The sequence below is a fragment of the Gossypium hirsutum genome, chromosome A06, assembly GCF_007990345.1.
Source record: "Gossypium hirsutum isolate 1008001.06 chromosome A06, Gossypium_hirsutum_v2.1, whole genome shotgun sequence".
Classification (NCBI taxonomy): Eukaryota; Viridiplantae; Streptophyta; class Magnoliopsida; order Malvales; family Malvaceae; genus Gossypium; species Gossypium hirsutum.
The window spans coordinates 111,930,212-111,953,183 of record NC_053429.1 but is presented as its reverse complement, the minus strand read 5'-3'; the positions used below and the strand labels follow the sequence as shown (position 1 = coordinate 111,953,183).

General features: G+C 35.6%; 2 protein-coding genes across 3 annotated transcripts; both read left to right on the top strand.

The window, feature by feature from the left end:
* The first annotated feature begins 4,104 nt into the window (after nt 1-4,104).
* On the top strand, nt 4,105-17,040 carry LOC107963066 (protein NARROW LEAF 1). 2 transcript variants are annotated; one of them, XM_041115610.1, is made up of 7 exons: nt 4,105-4,351; nt 4,984-5,044; nt 5,240-5,746; nt 6,097-6,240; nt 11,180-11,420; nt 15,161-15,661; nt 16,112-17,040. In XM_041115610.1, exons 3-7 carry the CDS (start codon nt 5,570-5,572, stop codon nt 16,525-16,527), a joined length of 1,479 nt encoding a protein of 492 aa, XP_040971544.1. In that variant the 5' UTR covers nt 4,105-4,351; nt 4,984-5,044; nt 5,240-5,569; the 3' UTR covers nt 16,528-17,040. The 2 variants fall into 2 exon arrangements, with proteins under 2 accessions (XP_040971544.1, XP_040971545.1); XM_041115611.1 differs by lacking the exon at nt 4,984-5,044 and having other exon boundaries at nt 4,109-4,351.
* A 1,493-nt stretch (nt 17,041-18,533) lies between these two features.
* LOC107963067 (uncharacterized) lies at nt 18,534-22,313 on the top strand. Its single transcript, XM_016899663.1, has 6 exons — nt 18,534-18,537; nt 20,238-20,482; nt 21,020-21,271; nt 21,361-21,666; nt 21,739-21,905; nt 22,223-22,313. Exons 1-6 carry the CDS (start codon nt 18,534-18,536, stop codon nt 22,311-22,313), a joined length of 1,065 nt encoding a protein of 354 aa, XP_016755152.1.
* The last annotated feature ends 659 nt before the right edge of the window (nt 22,314-22,972 follow it).

Sequence of the window (22,972 nt, the reverse complement as noted above, 5' to 3'; positions counted from 1 at the left end):
ATGATTGGGGAAATTTGGGTCAAAATTGAGGAAAAAGCAGTGAAGATAATCCTGGGAAGTGAATGGGAAACTTCCCAATCCAGGTGTTGAATGCAACAGTTTTTTCCTTTGAAATGAACGACCGAAAGAGTGAGCTCTTTTTTTTCCTTCTTGTTGTTGATTTAATTTGTGCTTTCTTTGCTTCTTTTCATTTGGTTAACGAATCTCTGAATCTTTTCATTTGATTTAATTTGTGCTTTATTCGCTTTTTTTCATTTGGTTTGATTTATCCTCTCCCTCTCTCTTTGTCTCACACATATGCACATCAACAGACGCAATTGTGTGTTCATCTCTTGTTTTCATTATAATTTATTGCATTTGTAAGTTTCTTAGAAATAAGATGATTGGGGAAATTTGGGTCAAAATTGAGGAAAAAGCAGTGAAGATAATCCTGGGAAGTGAATGGGAAACTTCCCAATCCAGGTGTTGAATGCAACAGTTTTTTCCTTTGAAATGAACGACCGAAAGAGTGAGCTCTTTTTTTTTCCTTCTTGTTGTTGATTTAATTTGTGCTTTCTTTGCTTCTTTTCATTTGGTTAACGAATCTCTGAATCTTTTCATTTGATTTAATTTGTGCTTTATTCGCTTTTTTTCATTTGGTTTGATTTATCCTCTCCCTCTCTCTTTGTCTCACACATATGCACATCAACAGACGCAATTGTGTGTTCATCTCTTGTTTTCATTATAATTTATTGCATTTGTAAGTTTCTTAGAAATAAGATGATTGGGGAAATTTGGGTCAAAATTGAGGAAAAAGCAGTGAAGATAATCCTGGGAAGTGAATGGGAAACTTCCCAATCCAGGTGTTGAATGCAACAGTTTTTTCCTTTGAAATGAACGACCGAAAGAGTGAGCTCTTTTTTTTTCCTTCTTGTTGTTGATTTAATTTGTGCTTTCTTTGCTTCTTTTCATTTGGTTAACGAATCTCTGAATCTTTTCATTTGATTTAATTTGTGCTTTCTTCACTTTTTTTCATTTGGTTTGATTTATCCTCTCCCTCTCTCTTTGTCTCACACATATGCACATCAACAGACGCAATTGTGTGTTCATCTCTTGTTCTCATTATAATTTATTGCTATTGAATGCAGGGAACAATTTCGTTTGGTGTTGGCTTCTTTTTCGTTGTCATCGGATGGCCTATCATTGGCATGGTATTGGAGGCATATGGGTTTATTGTGCTCTTTAGGTTTGAATTTTTCATTCCCTTGATTTAATAAAAATGCTTGGCTTCTATTAATTTTGCTGTTTAGGCATATGGGTTTATTGTACTCTCGGCTATACACACTCCCAACCCTCCGTCAACCATAATACACATTGCATCGCCATTTTTGTATGGACATGTAAGCTGCACGGTCCAGATTATGCTAATTATAGTTGTTTTAATTATGCTTGTGGAATGATTTTCGATATGGTGGTTGGATTTGTTTTGGCAAGTTCTTTTATTTGGTTTCTAGTAGAATTTGGTAGTGAATGGAAGTACATGAGGAATATGAGTCAGCTAATGAAGAAAATACTTATGTCTCTAATCCTGTTACAACAAAAAAAATGGAATGGAGAAGGATGTAACAGAGTAGCAGACTTTGATTGAAAGATTTGTCCTGAAAATTGAAAATTTCTGTAAGGGGAGCTCCTCTGACATCTTTGCCTAAAAGGGGGAGAAGTAGCAGCAAATGTTCAAAATGAGGATGGTGATTGTTAAAGATTTGTTGCTTTATGCTTTGCCAGAGTCGATCTGGTGTAGCAAACGGTAGATACGATAGATATTGATTTGTTGCTTATCTCGTGTTCTCTTTATGCTACTTTTTGTGGTTTTTGTTGATACTAGATGGGACTTGTGTGGATTATTTGTCATGCTCTATATTTCTTGAAATTACTTTGGAAAATGTGTGTATGCTTGGTGGACAATGTGATGACCAATCATATTGACAAGGGAAGTGTATGGTCGAGCATGGTTCTATTTCTTAGGGGGAGATATATTCTAGTTTTCGTTGATTTGTTCAGATTGTGTGTTAATTATTTGTTGTTGATCTTGTCAAAATTTCAAAGAGAGAGATTATTAGAACTTTGATTGCTTCTCTTGTTCCATTTCATATTCGAACAACATATAGAATAACAATTTTGTATAGTCAAAGTTTTAGTGTTGGCATGTTTGACTTTTAAATTACATGGCTTTTGCTTTAATTTTATTTAGCAGCAAATGAGGAGGTATGGACGTTGAAGATGGAATTAATGAGATTATCTTTTAGTCTATTGACTTGGCAGTGGTTTTTGGCCAACACTGGCAGTGTTTTTGCAGAGGATACCTATTGTTGGTTGGTTGTTCCAGCAACCATATATTAGATCGGTATGTTTTGTTTCTAAGTTAAGTACTTTTGTTTTTAACTTGTAAACTTCTACTATACATGCATGCTTCTGAAGTATTATTTTGTTATTTCTTGGTTGGTTGTTTACTTGATTGAATCAGTTTGAACTTTTAACAGCTTCCTAGAATAGCCCTAAATTTTAAAATATGAGCAATGGTCTTTGGTGATCTCAGATTATGAAAGAAAGCCAAAAAGTAATCTAAAACTAAGTTCTTATTGAATATTTTTGACTAGCTGAAAGAAGTTTGGTTTGAAGCCATTTTATTTTGCATTCAACATGTCAGCAACTGAATCAGCATCCATTCTTCTTGCTGCAAGTAGTGCTCGAGAGGCAAAGGGCTTGCTTGAAATGGCAAGAGGAACAGTTTCAGCAACAACAACAACAGCAAAGCTATTTCAGTGAGTTAAGTTGTGGGGTGTTTTCGAGCCAAACCAACCACAGTTTAGCTGAGAAAGTGAGTATGAATTTGCATGTTTTTTTTTTGTTGTTGGCATGTTACTCGGTAATATGGATGGTATTATTACTGATTTGTTTTCTTATTTTATCAGGTCTCTTTCATTAGATAATAATGTTTTAATTATGTTGATTTATATAGGTTGGAAAGGAGAAAATCAGTGAAAGAATGAAGTATCTGCAAGATTTATACCAGGATGTAACAAAATCACAGGCAAATCTGGTATGCTTGATGAAATCATCAATTATGTTCAATCTCTTTAACGGCAAGTAGAGGTAAAAAAATAATGGAGAAAGAACATATGGATTTGTGTATGAACACAAAAATTCTTTTTCATTTCTACTAATTACTTAACTGCTTTAAGATTTTGTCCTCCATGTGAGGACATATTTATTTGTTGTTATTTTCTTAGCTAAGAAGAAGATGAGAACAAGATGAGAAGGAAAAACAGAAACTACTTTGATACAATTCAAACACATATATAGAGTAGAAAAAGAAGAGTTTTGACTTACCAGAGCAAAGTGAGAACAAGATATGAGTCGAAAAATAGAGCTTCTTTGAGTCTGCTGTGAGTGTCTTTGAGTCTGCTGTGAGTGTCAATTGAAGAGCAGGAGTTGAAGAGCAGGGTTTTCTGCAGATTCGAGAAGATATTAATCTAATTTTCAAGGCTAAAATGGTAAAATAATAAATAAAAGTAAGGGTGTTTTTGTCTGCTACAGTGCCAACAGTTTAAGAAATTCATCCACTGCTGCTGATTTCTCCAGCTGAAAATCAGCTGACCAGTGTGGTAGGAAAGAAATCTCACTGCACTGATAGTCCAAACAAACAACGCTGCAGTGAGTTTGGTAGCAAATTTTTATTATAAATGCACCTCACTGGCGGTAAAATTGAAACCAAAGGGGCCCTAAGTTCTCACAAAGTAAAGGCCACACCTTAGCAATAACCCTCCAAAAAAAAAAGAGCACCTCCCTCTCGCCATACTATCCAACACCCTCTCCTTCATTCCGTACTTTGATCTAAGAATATGAACCCATAAAGCATAAAAAACTACTAGATTTAAATATACAATTCTATAATTTAAAATATTTTAAAAATATAATTTTAAATATTTAAACTTTAACATTTTAACTAAAATCCCATTTAATATTTATAATAATTTTATATTAAAAACATATTTGTTAGATCTAGTGAAGTTCTTTTGTAATAAAATATAGCAGTATCATGCCATCAGAATTTATACTATGGCTTTTGTTTTCTCTCACTCTCTGTCTCATGTAGAGCCTTTTGTTTTTTTGCTTAGAAAAGCTCCAGTCTTCCCAAATTCAGAGCCTTTTTCTCATAAAAGAGATACTAATAGAATACCACCGAGTGAGCGTTTTGATGTTCTTTCCTTATTGTGTTTAACACCGGTTATGCGCAAGAATCACTAGGGCATGAAAATCTCAGAAGGGCTTGACTTTGAGTCCTCCATGTCAGCTCCCCCATTGTTTACTGGTGAGTTTAAGCTTAATATATGCTCAGGATTCTCATAAAAGGTCATATTTTTATTTGGGTTTGCTTCTAAAGTTTAGTCCAAATATTTTTTTTCTATTCTTTTGAGCTCTTTATTTATTTATTTCTGGGGTTTAATATATTGAATTGGTTCTTTTTAGCTTTCTGGATTTGGATTAGTCCATTAAAATACCCATATTCCAAAGGTTAAAATTTTCGACATCCTCCAATAAAAAGGGTATTTAAATTGGGTGTTATGTTCTCTCTCTACAGCTATTTAAGCTATCACCCTATTAGTCTAATTTTCTTTCACTCTTACTTTCCTCTTCCAGCTTGGGGAGGATTATATACCATTGTTCTATCTGATTGGCTTTCACTTTTTAAAATACCCTTGGAAGAATTTTTCTTTCCTTTATGGCCATTGGACATTAAACATAACCTTGTCCTGTTTTTGTTTCTTTTTATTGCATTGTTGGTGTATTTGAAGATAGCTACCTGTTCTGTCAATATTTAATAATTTGTTGCCTGGGATTGACATTTTATAAACTTGTTTTTATTAGTGTTGTCACCATGTCAGAGGTTAGAATTCACTGCTCGTTTCTTTCTTCTTTTGATTTGATCTTTTCCTATTGCAGTTAGTGTGGTTTGCCCATTTATCTACACCCGTACTTAATCGGCCTTTATGGACTTAACAGAGTTAGTATGATTCACTTATACTTGTTTATCTATTTTAATGATATCAACATCACCTTCTTTTGGCATTCTAAATTAGTATTGAATGTAATCAAGAATAAGTATTGTACATGTTCATGATAATGTCTGTACTCTGGTTTGCTTTATGTGCTAAAATATTCAACGAGTTTTGAGTTGAATTGAATTATTATTATTTAGGAGAGCTGAAAGACGGAGAGGACCAGATTGGATTTAAGGTTTCATCACTCTGGATCAACAGAATCAGAGGAATCTGCCTTAGATTTGGAAAGGAATTTCTGCAATCATCATAGTCTGCCTTCATCAAATCCTTCACCTCTTCAGCCCTTTGCTTCTGGTGCTCAGCATTCCGAGAGCAATGCCGCTTACTTCTCATGGCCTACTTCAAGTCGATTAATTGATGCCGCAGAAGATAGAGCAAACTACTTCGGAAACCTACAGAAAGGAGTGTTGCCAGAAACTCTTGGACGGTTGCCATCAGGACAGCAAGCAACCACTTTACTTGAGTTGATGACCATTAGAGCATTTCATAGTAAAAAACTGCGTAGGTTTAGTCTTGGCACAGCAATTGGGTTCCATATTCGGCGGGGTGTTTTGACGGATATACCAGCTATTCTTGTCTTTGTTGCTCGAAAAGTTCATAGGCAATGGCTTAGCCAGTTTCAATGTTTACCTACTGCTCTTGAGGTAAGTTCAATGCTTCTAGCTTAATTGCATTTACTGAACTGCTATGTTTCTTTAATATAATTTCAATGGGAGGTAGGTTCAGGGAAGGCTGTTCTTGTTCTAAAGCTACATCAAAATTTTTATGGTTTTTGTATCATCCATAGCTGCTAATCTGATGCTAGATTGTCCTTGAGAGGTCTTCAAATTCATTTCAGATTTGGCTAAAAAATGTTACAAGTTGTTCATAGTTTTGGAAGTTTCTAAACAAGTATATTGGCTCTAAGCAAGGAATTTTCGAATGTATGACTAACCTTTCATGAATTGACTGATCTTGTTTGGAAAGTTACAATGTTTATTTAAATATTGGTCAGGGGCCTGGAGGCGTGTGGTGTGATGTGGATGTTGTGGAATTCTCGTATTTTGGTGCACCTGCAGCAACTCCTAAAGAACAATTATATACTGAGCTTGCGGATGGGATGAGGGGGAGTGATCCAATCATTGGTTCTGGTTCACAGGTAATTGTACTTATTTAGTGTATAAAAGTGGTGTTTGATGGGCATGCACGGACATGAAATATGTAAGATTTGTTGTATCTTAAAATCTTCATCTCTTGATATTAGGATTATGTGGTTTACAATGTTTAGTTATGGTATGAATGATTTGTTGACATTCTGCTTGCTGGCATTATTTGGTATTAATTATATCTTATTGCAGAGGGGGAATTTGGTTTTCTACTGCCCTTTCCCCCTTTTTGGGACAAAATCTTAGAATGTCCTGCTGATGCTGCATAACATGTTTTCCTCTCATGTTTATATATTAATCCTGAATCTGTTTTGCCATAAATGTTGAACACTTACCTTGTAGTATTCTCTTTTACCGTTATTGGATTGTCTACTCAAGCAGTTGGTTGCACGATAAAATGGTAAGCATTCTTTGATTCTATCAAACACTTCAACTTTTAATTTTCAGGGAAAGAAAGGAAAAACATCTTTCTGGTGTAAATAATGTAACTCCTGAGATATCTATGGGACTTTGGATTCTGCACGCTAAGTTCCAATTAATAATTAGAAGATGGCACTCTGCAAAAATATTATCCTAATCTAATTTCATTGAAGTAGGCTGGCCAACTTTTTGAAAATTAAGTCCTTGTCAACTTTTCATAATAAATAATAACGAAAAAGAGATAGAATTCCTTTTTTTACAACAGTGTGAACAATCTGTACTATGAAAAATTGCATGGTAGAATAGGTTTCCTCTTTTTTTCACTTACCTTCTGTCCTGCATTATTCCTCCCTGGGCTGAAAAAGAAATCCATGTATCTTTCTCTGAGCATCATTTAGCCATAATTGTGCCATCATTTCACCTGCACCATCATTTGGGTATTAATTATACAATGATAGAGATTCCTGTTTTTGATAATTAATTTGAAGGATAATAAACATGACACATGTGAAAGATTAACTGTCAGTTATCTTTTACAATGTTTTGCTAGAAATTTGATTATACAATGAGCAGTTTGATATTGCAAGTATTACTGAAGTATGGAAGCTTTTATGCTTTTATAATCAATCATAGATGTGCAGGCATTTCAGCTTTGGTAATATCAGGCTTGAGTTCTTCATTCTAGAATTGTTTGGTGTCTTTTTCTCTAAAATCATGTGAATAGCTTAATTTCAAATTCCCTTCCTAATCCTTCTAGTGTCACGGGGCTAGACCTTTCGTCTCGCAATCCGTGCGGCCTTAGGCGATCCGTTCGTCCAAACTCGCCCAAGTCACTCTTAACTCTCAAAATAGAGGATTCTTTTAGAACTCCTCCAAGGCACCAATTTGTATAGCGGAAGCGTTTGTGCCAAAAGAAGCCACAAGAGAACAACAGAAAGCTAAAGAAAGAAAGCACACAAAGTGTTTGAGTAAATGCTCAAGAATTCTATTACTCTTAAGAATTCAAGTTACAATGGATGATTTACAAATGAGGGGGAGGCTCTCTATTTATAGTTGAGCTCTCCCCAAAACCGACGGTCAAGATACATGTACATCGACGGATGAGCTTCACTATATCCCTTGATTTTAGGGATTTACAAGATTTACCATATCAAATCTAATCTAATCTTACAAGATATGATTCTATTCTATCTTCTAAGATTAGTTACCAAAATTGCCTAAGTTGCCATGTCTTCATCATTGGACCAACCAGGCTTCAATCTGATAGGCTTCTTTAGTAGCTCTTTGAATCGGGCCAGTTCTTGTGGGCTGAATGTCCCCCATCTAATCGATAGACCTCCATGGGGCGCTTCTTGCGGCATGGTCACGGGCTTTGCACTTTGGCCCGTTACATTCTCCCCCACCCAATCTCGCAACGCCCTCGTTGCGTTTTCTGGATGACACTGACTTGATTCACTGTGAAACTCTTTCGTTGCCTCGGCTTCTTCCTGACTCGTCTTGCGATCAGGTTGTCCCTTCCTTCGGAACTTATGCCTTGACTTCCGTCGCCTCTTATCTTGAACTGTTCCACTCGTTGGTACATTCTGTTGGCAAGTAGTCTCCACTTTAACTTGCCCCAATTTTGACTTGTTTCTGTTGGAATCCCCTCGATTCTCATACCTCGGCTTCGTACCGCCCACAGTTCCTTGGCTTCCTCGCTTATGAACTTTGAAAGGGCCCCTACGACCTTGCCAAGCCAACAAGTCAAAATTCAAAACACTATCAGAGTGTTTGCAATGTACCTTACTCGTAGCATTTACTCGTCTCGACTGTCCTTGCATCGCTCCTTTTCCCTTGAAGCCCGATGCACAACCCACCTTTCCCAAAGGTGTCAGCTCCACAGTCGATCCCGCAGGCTTCATATCGGTCCCTTGCGCCACTAACACTTCCGAAGAGGCTTTCGTAGCATTCCGTTTTGCCGATTTAATGTTTCTCCCGTACGAAACATCTTCGACTAGTTGGATTGACGATAACACCTTAGTCCCAACTTTCACATCCCGATGCACCGGCACAAGACTCTTTGTTGATGGACCGGTGGCAATATGGATTTGATCGGCCCCTAGTTGCAGAGTTGCCTGAATCCTGAGAAGGAAGTTTAAGCCAAGCACAAAATCGTAATCATCTAATTGGATTACCTCGAATTCTTCCTTGCTCTTCCATTCGCCGATTTGTAGTTCCACATCACGAACTACTCCCACAGTTGGGGCTTTCTCAGAAGTTGCTACCTTGATCTTCTTATTCGATTTCCTAATCGACAGACCAAGCTTCTTCGCAGCTTTTTCTGACATGAACAAGTCCGATGCTCCCGTATCAATAAGAGCACTCCGCTTCTGACCCGCAATGTTGATGTCTACAAACATCAACCCATTTTCATTCCTCTTCCCAGGAATGAGCACCATCGAATTGACTTTCGATGTGTTTCCCTCGGTAGGCTTCGCCTCCTCCTTCGGCTCATCCTTCTTTGTCGAAACCATCACTTTATTTGGACATTTACGCGCCATGTGTGGTCCTTGACAAATGAAGTATTTCATTTTCTTCCTCTTGTCCCTTGGGTTGTCTAATCCCCGCTTCGCATCTCGTGGTTTCCCGTTGCCACTTGTGCTATCAGTACTGTTGCCCCCATCACTATGTCCCCTTTCATCTTCTTCATGGTTTCTCTCACCATTGCCCCTTCCATTGGGCTTAGATGCCTCAAGCTTGTCTGCCGCCGGATCAAGCTCAACAAAGGACTCTGCTTCAGCCATGGCTACAGTAAGTTCGGTGATTCCTTGCCTTCGAAACTCCTGCTTTGCCCACGGCTTTAACCCATCCTCGAACCAATAGAATGCTTCTTTCTCGCTCAAGTCGGAGATTTGAAGCATCAATTCGCTAAATGCCTGCATATACTCCCGAATAGTGTCTTGTTGCGTGAGACGACGCAACTTAGCCCGAGCCTCCTTCTCGGCATATTGAGGGTAAAACTGCTTCTTCAACTCTCCTTGAAACTCCTCCAAAGTTCCAATAGCCGTTCCTCCACGTTTCTCATCCGTGGACCTACGTCGCCACCACAAGAGAGCAACATCAGAAAAGTAAATCGAAGCAGTGTTTACCTTAATGGCATCATCCTCGATGCCCATCGCTCGGAAGTATTGCTCTATTTCCCACAAGAAGTTGTCCACATCCCTCGCGGATCGTGCACCCTTAAACTTCTCTGGTTTGGGAACATCCATTGCATGTTGCTTCGGCCTTGAAGACAACATCCCATTACTCAAAGTGGCTTTGTAAATCGCGAGCTCCCCTTTGAGCTCCTTCATTTCTTTCTGCATGGCTAGCACCATATCCTCGAGAGCTTCATCCCTCTCTGCCAGCTTTACCTCAGTAGACTCGAGTAATTCCGTTATCTTTTCCCTATTTGCACCGAGAGAATCCAACACAAAATCTCTGAGTTGCTCCTCCATTGAGTCTAACCCATCTGTGCGTCCCTCGACCAATTCAAGCGTCTCTTTCACGTTCCCTACGAATTCCTCGAGATTCACCACTCGATTTTCCAAAGCTGTCAGCATTTCCCTCGAGCGACTGGATTTTCTAGCCCTCTCACGGGTCTCCATTGGCTCACTCTGACCAACGACTTCTTTCGACATCCCAACAGTGCCTTTGAACCACTCGAATAACTTGGTTCAAAACTTGGCTCGGATACCACTTGTCACGGGGCTAGACCTTTCGTCTCGTAATCCGTGCGGCCTTAGGCGATCCGTTCGTCCAAACTCGCCCAAGTCAGCCTTAACTCCCAAAATAGAAGATTCTTTTAAAACTCCTCTAAGGCACCAATTTGTATAGCGGAAGCGTTTGTGCCAAAAGAAGCCACAAGAGAACAACAGAAAGCTAAAGAAAGCACAAAAAGTGTTTGAGTAAATACTCAAGAATTCTATTACTCTGAAGAATTCAAGTTACAATGGATGATTTACAAATGAGGGGGAGGCTCTCTATTTATAGTTGAGCTCCCCCAAAACCGACGGTCAAGATACATGTACATCGACGGATGAGATTCACTATATCCCTTGATTTTAGAGATTTACAAGATTTACCATATCAAATCTAATCTAATCTTACAAGATATGATTCTATTCTATCTTCTAAGATTAGTTACCAAAATTGCCTAAGTTGCCATGTCTTCATCATTGGGCCAACCAGGCTTCAATCTGATAGGCTTCTTTAGTAGCTCTTTGAATCGGGCCAGTTCTTGTGGGCTGAATGTCCCCCATCTAATCGATAGACCTCCATGGGGCGCTTCTTGCGGCATGGTCACGGGCTTTGCACTTTGGCCCGTGACACTAGGAGGTTGTTAAGACTTGAGACATTTCTTGTAACAGTGATGGTAAAAAGACTTCCTCTTTGAGTAACTTGCAGCCCTGAACTTTCCAAGAAATGGATATAACTCTTTACTTGTTCCGGTTTTTACCATTTAAAAAATTCAGTTACTCTTTGTACATGTAGGTTGCCAGCCAAGAGACATATGGAACACTAGGTGCTATAGTGAAGAGCCGAACTGGAAATCGGCAGGTAGGTTTCCTCACAAATCGGCATGTCGCAGTTGACTTGGACTATCCAAGTCAGAAGATGTTTCATCCTTTACCGCCCAGCCTTGGGCCTGGAGAGTACCTTGGTGCTGTAGAGAGGGCTACCTCATTTATCACAGATGACCTTTGGTATGGAATCTTTGCTGGTATAAATCCAGGTAACTAACTTCCAATTTAATTGTCTGCCTTCAGATCTTCTGCTAGGAAGTTCATTGATCATTGCATTAGAAATTTAAGCAGAAAAGAGAGAAATTGATTAAAATTCAGACCAGGATGCTACTGTGGTCCTGAGTTTGGGATCGAGTTACCGGATGAGTAGCACAATAATCAAATTTGAATAAGGGGTCTTTTCCCTTATTTTGGTTCCTATTTTGCCTATTGTTGTGGACTCTAAGGGAGTTGCTTACCTTCACTTTACTGAAACTTTCAACTTATTTTGTTCATAAATAATTTACCTCTTATATAGTGGTTTACAATTTAGGAATAAGATGCAAAACCCTAATTTATAACATTTCTTATTCTAACAAGAAAGAAAATATAATAGCAAAATATCCTAATTTATTAGTAAAGATTTATTTAAATTAGTAAGGAAATTCTAGGAAACAAAGATCAGAATCAAATCCCAACAAAGTCATAATCAAATCACAATCCGAATCTAATTCATAACATTTCTCCCTTGGAGAAAAAACTTGTCCTTAAGCTTGAAGTCACGGTTCCCTTGTATCTCTTTCTGTGTCTATTGATTCACCGTCCTTTATTTCAAACTAGAAAAGCTTTTTGCATTGATGGCCTGGCACATACAGTTCATCACAATTGTAACAAAGGCCCTTTGGGCATCGTTCAACCATCTCTCTGTTTGTTAAAATGGTAGATGAGGCATTGCTAGATGCGGGTGTAACCTGAGTTTTTTGTCTGGAATCATCTTAGTTGCTCTTTTTGTAAATTTGGGACTCTAAACAAAACTAGGATTCTCATGTGGGTTTAATCCTATTAGCAATTTTTCTTTCAAATAGTTTTGCTATATTTTCGCTTGAACCAAATTGGGTGGGTGATGTAATTCCACATCAAGCTTGATGGGTTTGATTAGGTCTGTAATGAACAAGTCCACTCGTTGATTGGTTTGCACAGATGATGTGTGCCCCAAAAGCTGCTAATAATCGCCCTTGGTATTCCTCAACCAAATCTATTTGCTTCAAAATTATAGGTTTTCGTAACAGGTTGCCTTTCACGAGTGACTCAAAGTGAAGTGAACAATATTCCTTGAAAATCTCCTATGTCATATTCAGTTCTTCATCTTCTAGCTGATAAAACCACAATTGTGCCTCCCCTAACATGTGGAAGGCAGCCAACCCAACCTTATCATGAGGGGTAGTATTTTGGTTGGCAAACAATTTCTCACATCTATGGAGCTAAACAAGGGGGTCATCTGATTCATTGTATGTGGGAAAATCCAATTTGGTGTATTTGAGCACTGTTCCCCCACCTACACTGCCTTTGTGGATTGTTGTCTATCCACTGTTGCTTCTACCGCTTAAGCGAACACTAAAGTATTTGGTTTGGAATGCCTTTGTCATAAGTTGTTTATTTCCCATGTGAAAACTCGCGGAGTAGAGTCTCAATTTGTTCTATTTTTGCATCAACCCGTGCCTCTATTGCAATCAATCACGCTTTGTACTAAGAGCCTTGTGTAGTTGGCTTCAAATTTTCTCATCAATCTCTTTTATGGTGTGTAGCTTTGATGCCAAATTGCTATGGTCTTGAGTCCGAGATCGAGTCATCAAACAAGAAGCACAAGAATTGGATTCGAATAAAGGGTCTTTGCCCTCATTTCGATTCCTATTTTTGCCTATGGTTATGGAATTCTAATGGAGTTCCCTCTTAATTTAATGAAACTTTCAACTTATTTTATTCCTAAATAATTTACCTCTTATATAGATGTTTACAATTTAGTAATATGATGCAAAACCCTAATTTCTTATTCTAGTAGTGTTTGGGAAGCCACCTATTAATTGGATTTGGGTGTAATTGCTTATAATTACGCAGAGATGACATGTTTGGATAACTATTGTAATTGGTGGGTCCTATTGAATTTGGTGTAATTGGAGCACCCCAATCAAACTTTCTGTTTTTAGGGGAAGAGTGAGAATTGGAGTAATTATACAGGCAATTACACTCAAATCAATTTGCCCTATGGCTTTACAAACACTTATAAGTGATTTAACTTTAAAAAATAATTTTTATACAAGTTTTAAAAATTATATTATAAACATAAATATGTATAAGTGTTGGGGATGATTTTGGTAAAAATTTCTAAAGTTATATTATAAATCCTAAAAAATTATATTATAAAAAATAATTTATATATCTTATAAAATTGTAACAAAAAAATATAATATTTAAATTCTAAAAATTTCTAAAGTTATGGAAAAAAAGTATATTATAAAAAATAATATACGTGTTATGAAAAGTTTTATGATATATTTATTTAAAAAAAGTTATGGCAAAAATGTATGAATATAATTTATTTACGTGTCCATGTTATATATTATAAAAAATAATATACTTATTTTAAAAAATGTTATAATTTTTGCCTTATAGTATTTATAGGAAGTGCTATGAAAAGTTATCGGACTTTTTATAATTTTTTGTTATAAAGATTATTATTCTAAATTTTATATTAATTTTAATTTAATTTACGTACTATAAAAAGGGTTATAACTAGCATAAATCTTTTTCCAAATTAAGTTTATGTAAGTTTTTATAATAAAACCAACAAATTGCTTGCACTGTAAACTCAAATATTATGTGGTAAATTCTAGTTACGCAAATATAAAAAGTTTTTTTGCACCATATTGTGGGTTACAATACTATTTGAGAGAATAGAGCCAAACACAAGTAACAGAGATGACTCATGAACTTTTTAATTTGAGTTATTCAAAATTTCAAAATGTGGTTGAGAGAGGACATTTGTTGTTTAAAAAAAAAAAATTCTCATATTAACATCATCACCTCAATTTAGCATAAAAAACAATGTTAAATTGTACTAGCATGTTGCATACTTCATAAATTCATTCCTACGTGGAATTGAACTTACCTATACTTTGAAGAGTACATGGAGGAAATAGAACTTGGTAATCTTAATGATATAGAATCAAATTTAGATGCTGAAAAACTTGGTTAAGGACCAATAGATGATGGCAAAAAGTATGTGTTAAAATGTTAAGAGGGAATAACTCAACAATTATGAAATGCTAGAGCAATTAGATAAAATTGCATATGAGGTTTATTTTTCTTGTTATTGTTTTTAGTAATCATATTATCAACTACTTTCTTAGACTAATATATTACATTTGATGAATTGATTTTTAATTTTTATTATTCATTTAGACTCTTTTTAACGTGCTGATAATTTTTTCTGATAATTAATCATTTTAAAAAATATATAAATTATGTATCTGTGTACTTACAATTTACACTACCAAACATGACTTAGGGGATTACGATGTATTTACCTTCTATCTATAAAAACGTCAAGAAATTACAATTATTTGTAATTACAAACAAGCGTAATTACTACCTTGGTAATTATGCTTTCATCCAAAATACTTTGTGCTGTCAAAAATCTGCGAAATATCTTAATTTGTTAGCAAAGTTTTATTTAGACTAATAAGGAAATTCTAAGAAATAAAAATCAGAATCAAATCTCAGCAATCAGAATCAAATCAGAATCGTAATCAAAACCTAACAAATGCTATGGTCTACTGTTTGAATTTGAATGAAGATTTAGAAGGCTTCAAAGTCCTGATACATACAATGTTTAACTTTACATATGTGCTAATGTAATTCTTGTTGCTTCTTGACTTCCTTGCATGTCTATGACGGTTTGGTCCTCTTGCAGAAACGTTTGTTCGAGCAGATGGGGCTTTTATTCCTTTTGCTGATGATCTCAATATGAACAATGTAACTACAACTGTAAAAGGAATAGGTCAGATTGGTAATGTTCACATCATAGACTTGCAGTCTCCGATTAGCAGTCTCATTGGAAGGCAAGTTGTCAAAGTGGGAAGAAGCTCTGGCTTGACCAATGGGACAATAATGGCATATGCTTTAGAGTACAATGATGACAAAGGGATCTGTTTCTTTACTGATTTTCTTGTTGTCGGTGAGAATGAGCAGACTTTTGACCTTGAAGGTGACAGTGGAAGCCTCGTACTTCTAATGGGGCAGAATGAGGAAAAGCCACAGCCTGTTGGGATTATTTGGGGTGGGACTGCTAATAGGGGTCGGTTGAAACTCAAAGTTGGTCGACCCCCTGAAAATTGGACTAGTGGGGTTGATCTTGGGCGTCTTCTAGACCTCCTCGAACTTGATCTCATCACAAACAATGAAGGGCTTCAAGGTATGTATTCCCAAGACTACCAGTCATTCTTTATCCAATTTTTAGCTTAGGTTGATTCTTTCTTCTTGGTGCGTATGAAGGATTTATTTGGCTAAATGGCATTAGATATGCAAACTATAATTTGGACCAAAAAAGATGAAATTATAAATAGACTGAATCATGATGCATTAATAGATGACACTGGTCAAGTGGTAATTTATTGCAAAAGGTTAGATTCCAGTTTTTAGTATTGATGTGGCTTATTTCTTCTAATTTTTCAATCATTGATTATTTATTTAGACTTGAAAGTCACACAAAATGCAGTATTTTAGGCAAAGTATCATAGCTAAACTAAGTTCTGTAGAGAAAGGAAGAAAGTGAATAAAGGCCAATGTCACCTTTATGGTTAATTTTTTTTGCATCAGGTCTCTTTACATTGGCTTTGACTTTATTATTTCCTTATTGACATAGCTGCTGTACAAGATCAAAGAAGTGCTTCTGCAGCAGGGATTGATTCTACAGTTGGGGAGTCTTCTCCCCTGGTCCGAGTTCCATCCGGAGATAAACTTGGTGAGAACTTTGAGCCGATTAATTTAAATATCCAGCAAGTTGAAGGTGAGCCTCAGCAAGGACTCGTACTACCAATCATGGGTACCAAGTGTAGGGATGAAGCAGCAGTTAATGTGGAACACCAATTTATTCCAAGTTTCAATGGGAAGTCTTCAGTTCATGATAATTACCAAGGGGAGAACCCGGAGTCTAAAAGTCTTTCGGCATTAAGAAAGGGGTCAGAAAATGATATTTATGTTTCACTTCAGTTAGGTGAGCCTGAACCAAAGAGAAGAAAATATTCGGATTCGTTGTGTATCGTGAAAGAATCGAAGTGAGAGAGTTTCGCCAATCTAGGGAAATTGGCTGGAGATATCATCTTATCGAAAACAATCAGGCCAGACCGCTGACAGGAACATAACTGTGAAGTGTGGAAGGGGTTCACCTCTTTTAGCAGGGCCGGGGGAAGTTATTATCATTTCCTCATCAAATCTTTTGGTTAAAGTACTCCTCGAGTGGGAATTATGAACTGCTGCTAAGAAGTAGAAGCATGGATATGGTTGCTAGTAATTAAAAGAATAGGATTCTGTTCGGTTGGGTATAGGTATTTATTTGTTTCTTCTTTTGAAAAATTTTGCTTATAATTCATAAGATTTGTAGTTTTAACTTATTGATTCTGTATTGCTGCTTAAATATGTATTTCTTAAACCGGCTGATTGAGTCCAAATTCATAGATTTGATCTTAAGTTAGATTTTCTTTTGCACAAAAGAATCTGAAACTCATACATGAAAATGTTTTCACGTTTTTCGGTTTCTTCAGATGCAATGGATGTATCATTACGTTATTCCAATGAACCAAATTTCAACCTTTTAAGCCATTCTTTTAAATTTTCTATTAGTACTACTTTATCCTTAAAATAAGCTTCAAACAAGGTTTATCCTGCTTAGCACGTAGTCTATCATTATGGAAAAGATTTTCTTATTACACTATCCATAAATTTTGTGTGGGTATCTGAGTCTTACCTTATACGGTTGTCATACGGTTGTCATGTGTGAGTTTTAATTCAGATTGTTGGCTTTAGTGAATGTATTTGTCCTTCTTTCTGTTGTGTATTTATATTTATACTTATTGTACTTAATCAATTTTAAAAAACTATTACATTATTTAGTCAGTGGTTTTTATCACTTTAACTAACTAATTTTTTTTTGTCAAAAGGGATAAAGGGATACCTAAGTAGAGGTGTGCATGGGCTGGTCGGGTTCAACTAAAAATTTAGACCCGTTTATTAGGCAACCCAAAAAATAGGCCTAAAATTTTATCCAATCCCGGTCTAGATAAAAATGTTAAAACCCGAGCCTGACCCGACCTAACTTGACTCTTCTATATTAATTTTTATATTATTTTTTTAATTTTAAAAAATATATAATACATCAAAAATACTAAAAATCAAAATAAATATTTTCTAACAAATTGAAAATAAATTTTAAAAAATATGTATACTTAAATAACACTAAGATAGATGCAACTTAACAAGTAAATACCTCTAAAACAATAACTAAATTAATAAATGTCTTTAAAATAATAACAAAATTAACAATAAAATAAGTTTTATACAATATCCAAACAATAACAACAAAATAGAAGCAACATAATAGTAAAATGATAGCAAAATAGGGAGAAAACAATAAGAAAATAATATTTAAAAAAAATAGATTTTTTTGTCCTTAGTGAATTTGGGCCGGATCGGACCAAAAATGCCTTACTCGAGTCTTGGACAGTTTTTTAAACGGGCCTTATTTTTTGTCCAAGCCCATTTTTTGGGCCTATATATTTTTCCAAACCCTCCTACATTTCGAGCGGGCCTTCGGGTTCATTTCATTTTACCCACGAAAGTGTACAACATCCAATAAAAATATAACATGTGTCATGTTTTTATTGGTTGGTTTTGTGATTTGGGGTAAAATGACACAAAATTGATAATTTATGTACCACCTATGACCATTTTTTTTAAAAAAAAGATACCTAAATGGGAAAAGTGATTGTTTGACGATTAATTTTATATTTAAACATATTCAATGTGTAACAACCCGATGTTCATAAGTGTCAAAAAAATGCGATTTCAAGATTAAACTCATTGAGTTGAGCTAACCTTGAAATTTTTAATTGAGGAATTTATGTGATGATTACAAAATTAGGAATTAGAATTACTAATTAATTAGATAAATTAAGTATAGTACAAGACTAAGTTCCAAGTCAACATAATTAAGAAAAATTGATTTGAGGAATTAAGTTCTCATAGTATAATTACACTAAGGACTTGAGAGCAAATAAACCATAAATAAAATGGGTTAGTGGAGTGGATTAATCCATGCCATTAAAATCCACCAACATTTTCATGCATTGATTGATGACCATTAGATGATATAATTCTTATTTTTATTATATATGCATGTTACTATAATAAAAAGAAGGGTAAATTACACCAACAGACACCAAACTTTGGGGTAAATGACAAAACAGTCTCCTAAGTTTCATTTCAGTCACTTAACTTTCAAAAAGTAACAAAACGGTCACTAACGTTAGAAAAAAGTGACAAAACAGTCACTAACTAACAGTTACCGTTAGGGTATTAACAGGATTGTTGACGTGGCAAGTTAACCGCTGATGTGGCAAGTTAACTTGCCATGTTGGCGACGGCTGATGAGTTTAGGACGGGTTTAAGGAAAAAATTGAAGGGTTAATGGGTTAATGTTTTAGGGTTAGAAACAGATTAGCTTTAGGGGGATTTGGGGGGGAAAGGAAAATCGATTTGGGAAATTTTAATCGTGATTTGAGGTTTTTTAGGCTTTAAACTGAATTAAGAATCGATTAAGAAGGGTTTAGGGTTAGACATCGGTTCAATAATCGATTAACAGGGTATAAGTTTTAGGGTTTAGGGTGGTTTATTTTGTTTAGGGAGAAAAGAAGACGAACTAGAAGTTTTTGATTGTCAGGGACAATAGGCAATAGAAGGGAAGCTACCAGTGTTGTTACATCCACTTTAACGGGTAAGTTCTTGCATTTAGTTTTAAATTTTTTGGATTTCAATGCTGTTATTTCGATTTAGGGTTAATTAGGGATATTTCAGTTTCAAATTTAATTTCGATTTTGATTTTGATTTCTATTTTGATTTTGATTACAATTTTGAAACTCACTGATTCTGATTTAGATTTTGATTTCAATTTCGATTTCGATCTCAATTTAGGATTAGAATTTGATTTTGATTTCGATTTAGATTTAGATTTAGGGTTATTTTGATTTCAATTTTATTTGTTATTAATGTGCATGACAGATTAAGGTTTGGTTTTTAAAGTTTATGACATATAATGTGTACTGTATTGTGTCTGCCATTGTTTAGGGTTATTTTGATTTTGATTTTGATGTTTATTGGTTGTATCTGCCATTGTATGAATGCCATTATCAAACTGATCTTTATTGTGTATATCTGCCATTGTTTGTATCTATTATTGTATGAATGCCATTATCAAACTGATCTTTATTGTATATATCTGCCATTGTATGAATGTCATTATCAAATTGATCTTTATTGTGTATATCTGCCATTGTTTGTATCTGCCATTGTATGAATGTCATTATCAAATTAATGTTTATTGTGTATATCTGCCATTGTTTGTATCTGCCATTAAATTATACATTATTAAACTGATGTTTATTGTGTATATCTGCCATTGTTTGTATCTGCCATTAAATTATACATTATTGAATTGATGTTTATTGTGTATATTTGTCATTATTTGTATCCAAGCTCCTATTATTATTTACCTTCTTTATTGTACTGCTTATTGCCTATTATTGTCTGCCATGTGCATGAGAAAAATAGTTGTGTTTGATTAAATTAATATTTGTATTGGTTGTTGTCTGCCATGTGCATCATAGAAGTGTTTGTATTAAATTATTGGGTATTTTGTATTGGTTATTGTCTGACAAAAATGGTTAAAGTGTTTGCCTATGTTGTTTGCCTTTATTGATGAGTACTTTGCTTGGCAGGTTTAATTGATGACAATTTTAATGAGAATGAAGAAAACGTGTCTGGTAGTGAAGTGTCTGGTAGTGATAGTGATGCATCTGAAAGAGTTTCTTTAGATGGTTTAAACATGGATGGTATAGAAGTAGATGAACTATGTGAAAGTGATGATTCTAGGAGGTTAGATAGTGCACATGGATTTGACTCAGATGGCCAAAATTGGCCTGAGTTCAACCTAGAGAATGACATGAGTAATCCTAGACTTAAGGTTGGAATGTTATTTAAGTCTAAACACAGTCTAAAAGAAGCTGCCAAGCAGTATGGTAAGTTGAATAGTTATTTTATTAAGTTTCCCAAAAATGATTTAAGAAGGTTAAAGGCAGTCTGAAATGAAAAATGTTCTTGGTTCATATGGGCTTCTAGGCTAAACCCTAATGACCCTACTGACTAGACTTGGCAAATTAGGAGTTCAAACCCTAACCATACTTGTTCCAAAGTCTATAAAAATAGGAATGTAACCTCAGCTTGGATAGGTGAACAGTATAAAGAAAAATTCATTGCTGATTCTGATTATTTTTTAAAATCATTACAGCAAGATGTCAAAAGAGATTTTTGTTGCTTGGTCTTATTAACCAAATGTAGGAGGGCTAAACTTAGGGCATTGGAATTAATTGAAGGAGCTCATACGGCTTAATATGAGAAGATTTATAAGTACTTATTGGAGGTTAGGACCCAAAATGAGGGAACAACAACAATCTGTTATTTGGATAACAGATTGTTTCAAAGAATGTATGTCTGTTTGCAGGCATGCAAAGATGGCTATAGGGCTGGTTGTAGGAGGATAGTAGGTTTAGATGGATGTTTCTTAAAGGGCTACTATGGTGGCTACTTGCTTGTAGCTGTTGGGATAGATGCAAATAATGGCATCTATCCACTTGCATATGCTACTGTTGAAAGTGAAAACCAAGCATCATGGCTTTGGTTCTTGGAGTTGCTTGCAATGGACTTGGAAATTGTGAGCTCGTACCACATATCTTTCATGTCTGACAAACAAAAGGTAAAACTCTATTTTTATATATATATATATTTATGTTGTTTCTATTTAGGGTTTGTTAAAGAATTAAATTATTTTTTTCCTAATTGTAGGGACTTTTGGAAGCAATATGTATGTTGTTTCCTAATGCAGAAACAAGAAACTGTGTTAGACACCTACATTTTAATTTCAAGAATTCTGGTTTCCGAACAAAGGAGTTGAAAGATTTGCTTTGGAAAGCTGCCAAAGCAAGCACTACAAGAGAGTTCGATGATGCCATGGATGAACTGAGAAAAACCAATCACCATGAATATGACTGGTTCAAGAAGAAAAACCCTGTTCACTGGTCAAGGTCTCACTTCTCAATTAGGAGTCATTCTGACATGTTGGTGAATAATCTATCTGAATCATTTAACAAGGTAAATCCCTATGTTTTATGTTTCTTACTGATCATTAGCAATTCACTAATCATTTTTGTGGTTTATGGATAGATGATATTAGAAGCAAGAGGTAAACCTATTCTGACCATGATGGAAACAGTAAGGACCAAGATTATGTTACTTATTGTCAAGAAGAAAGAAGAAGCTGACAAATGGAAAGGAACTTTGTGTCCAAAGATCAAGAAAAAGCTGGGTGTAAATATAAAAGATTCATTAAGGTAAAGATTCTTTCTAATGCCTATATTCTGACTTAATGTTGCTGATCACATGCAATGACTGTTGGAAAGTTATTAACTTTTTTTAATATGTATGCAATGATTATTGGAAAGTTGTTGACTATTTTTTAATATGCATGTAATGATTGTTGGAAAGCTGTTGACTATTTTTTAATATGCATACAATGATTGTTGGTGTGTTGCCTATTTTTTAATATGCATGCAATGAGTTTTTTTTATAATTTGCATGTAGTGACTGCTCTTTTAGGGGGTGTATGTGTCATTGTATGTTTTAACCAAGTATGCTTACTGTTTTTTAGGTTTGTTCCATCACATGTTGGTGGGGACAAGTATCAGGTTGAAAGTGGTCCAGGCAGCCAGCATGTGGTGGAATTAGTTCAGAATTCCTGAACCTGCGGGAATTGGGATCTTACTGGCATCCCTTGCATGCATGTATTAGCTGTCATTCATGTAAAAAATGAGTTCCTAGAGACCAACCTGGCACACCAAGCAAACCCAGATTCAAATTTACTCCAACTTTGTAAGTCCAGTAAGGGGTCCTAAACAATAGGCCTCTTTGTCAAACATGCAACCAATACTACCTCCTCCACTAAGAAGGTCACCTGACAGACCTACTAAAGTGAGAAGGAAAGAACCTGATGAACCACAAACAACAGAAAGGTTAAGCAAGAGAGGGGTGGAGATGAGGTGCAGTAAATGCAAAATAATAGGCCACAATAAGAGGAGTTGCAAAGGGGAAGTTGGCCAAAACATTCCAGTAAGTAATTTGCCTTAACTTAGAGTATACTTCTACTTATGAATTTGTTTTTTTTTTACATTTCTTTTATTCTTGTAGGTTAAAAGACATCAAGTTGGTGTCCAAACCCAGCAACAGGTTACCCCAAGTCAACAAGAGGGTACCCTAACTCAACAAGGTGCCCCAACTCAATTACCTACTACCCCAACTCAGATACCTACTGCCCCAACTCATCAAGAAGTTGCCCTAAGACAAAAGCTCCCATTAAAGAGAAAATCAACCACAACCACTGTTAGATGGATGCCTTCTACTC

What these genes read in the sequence shown, in the direction of transcription:
- LOC107963066 (XM_041115610.1), top strand. Translation starts at nt 5,570, where the DNA reads ATGACCATTAGAGCATTTCATAGTAAAAAACTGCGTAGGTTTAGTCTT. An exon ending in GTTTACCTACTGCTCTTGAG is followed by an intron (nt 5,747 to 6,096) that starts GTAAGTTCAATG and finishes AATATTGGTCAG; the next exon opens with GGGCCTGGAGGCGTGTGGTG. An exon ending in CTTTGCTGGTATAAATCCAG is followed by an intron (nt 11,421 to 15,160) that starts GTAACTAACTTC and finishes GTCCTCTTGCAG; the next exon opens with AAACGTTTGTTCGAGCAGAT.
- LOC107963067 (XM_016899663.1), top strand. An exon ending in TATCTGAATCATTTAACAAG is followed by an intron (nt 21,667 to 21,738) that starts GTAAATCCCTAT and finishes GTTTATGGATAG; the next exon opens with ATGATATTAGAAGCAAGAGG. An exon ending in AATATAAAAGATTCATTAAG is followed by an intron (nt 21,906 to 22,222) that starts GTAAAGATTCTT and finishes ACTGTTTTTTAG; the next exon opens with GTTTGTTCCATCACATGTTG.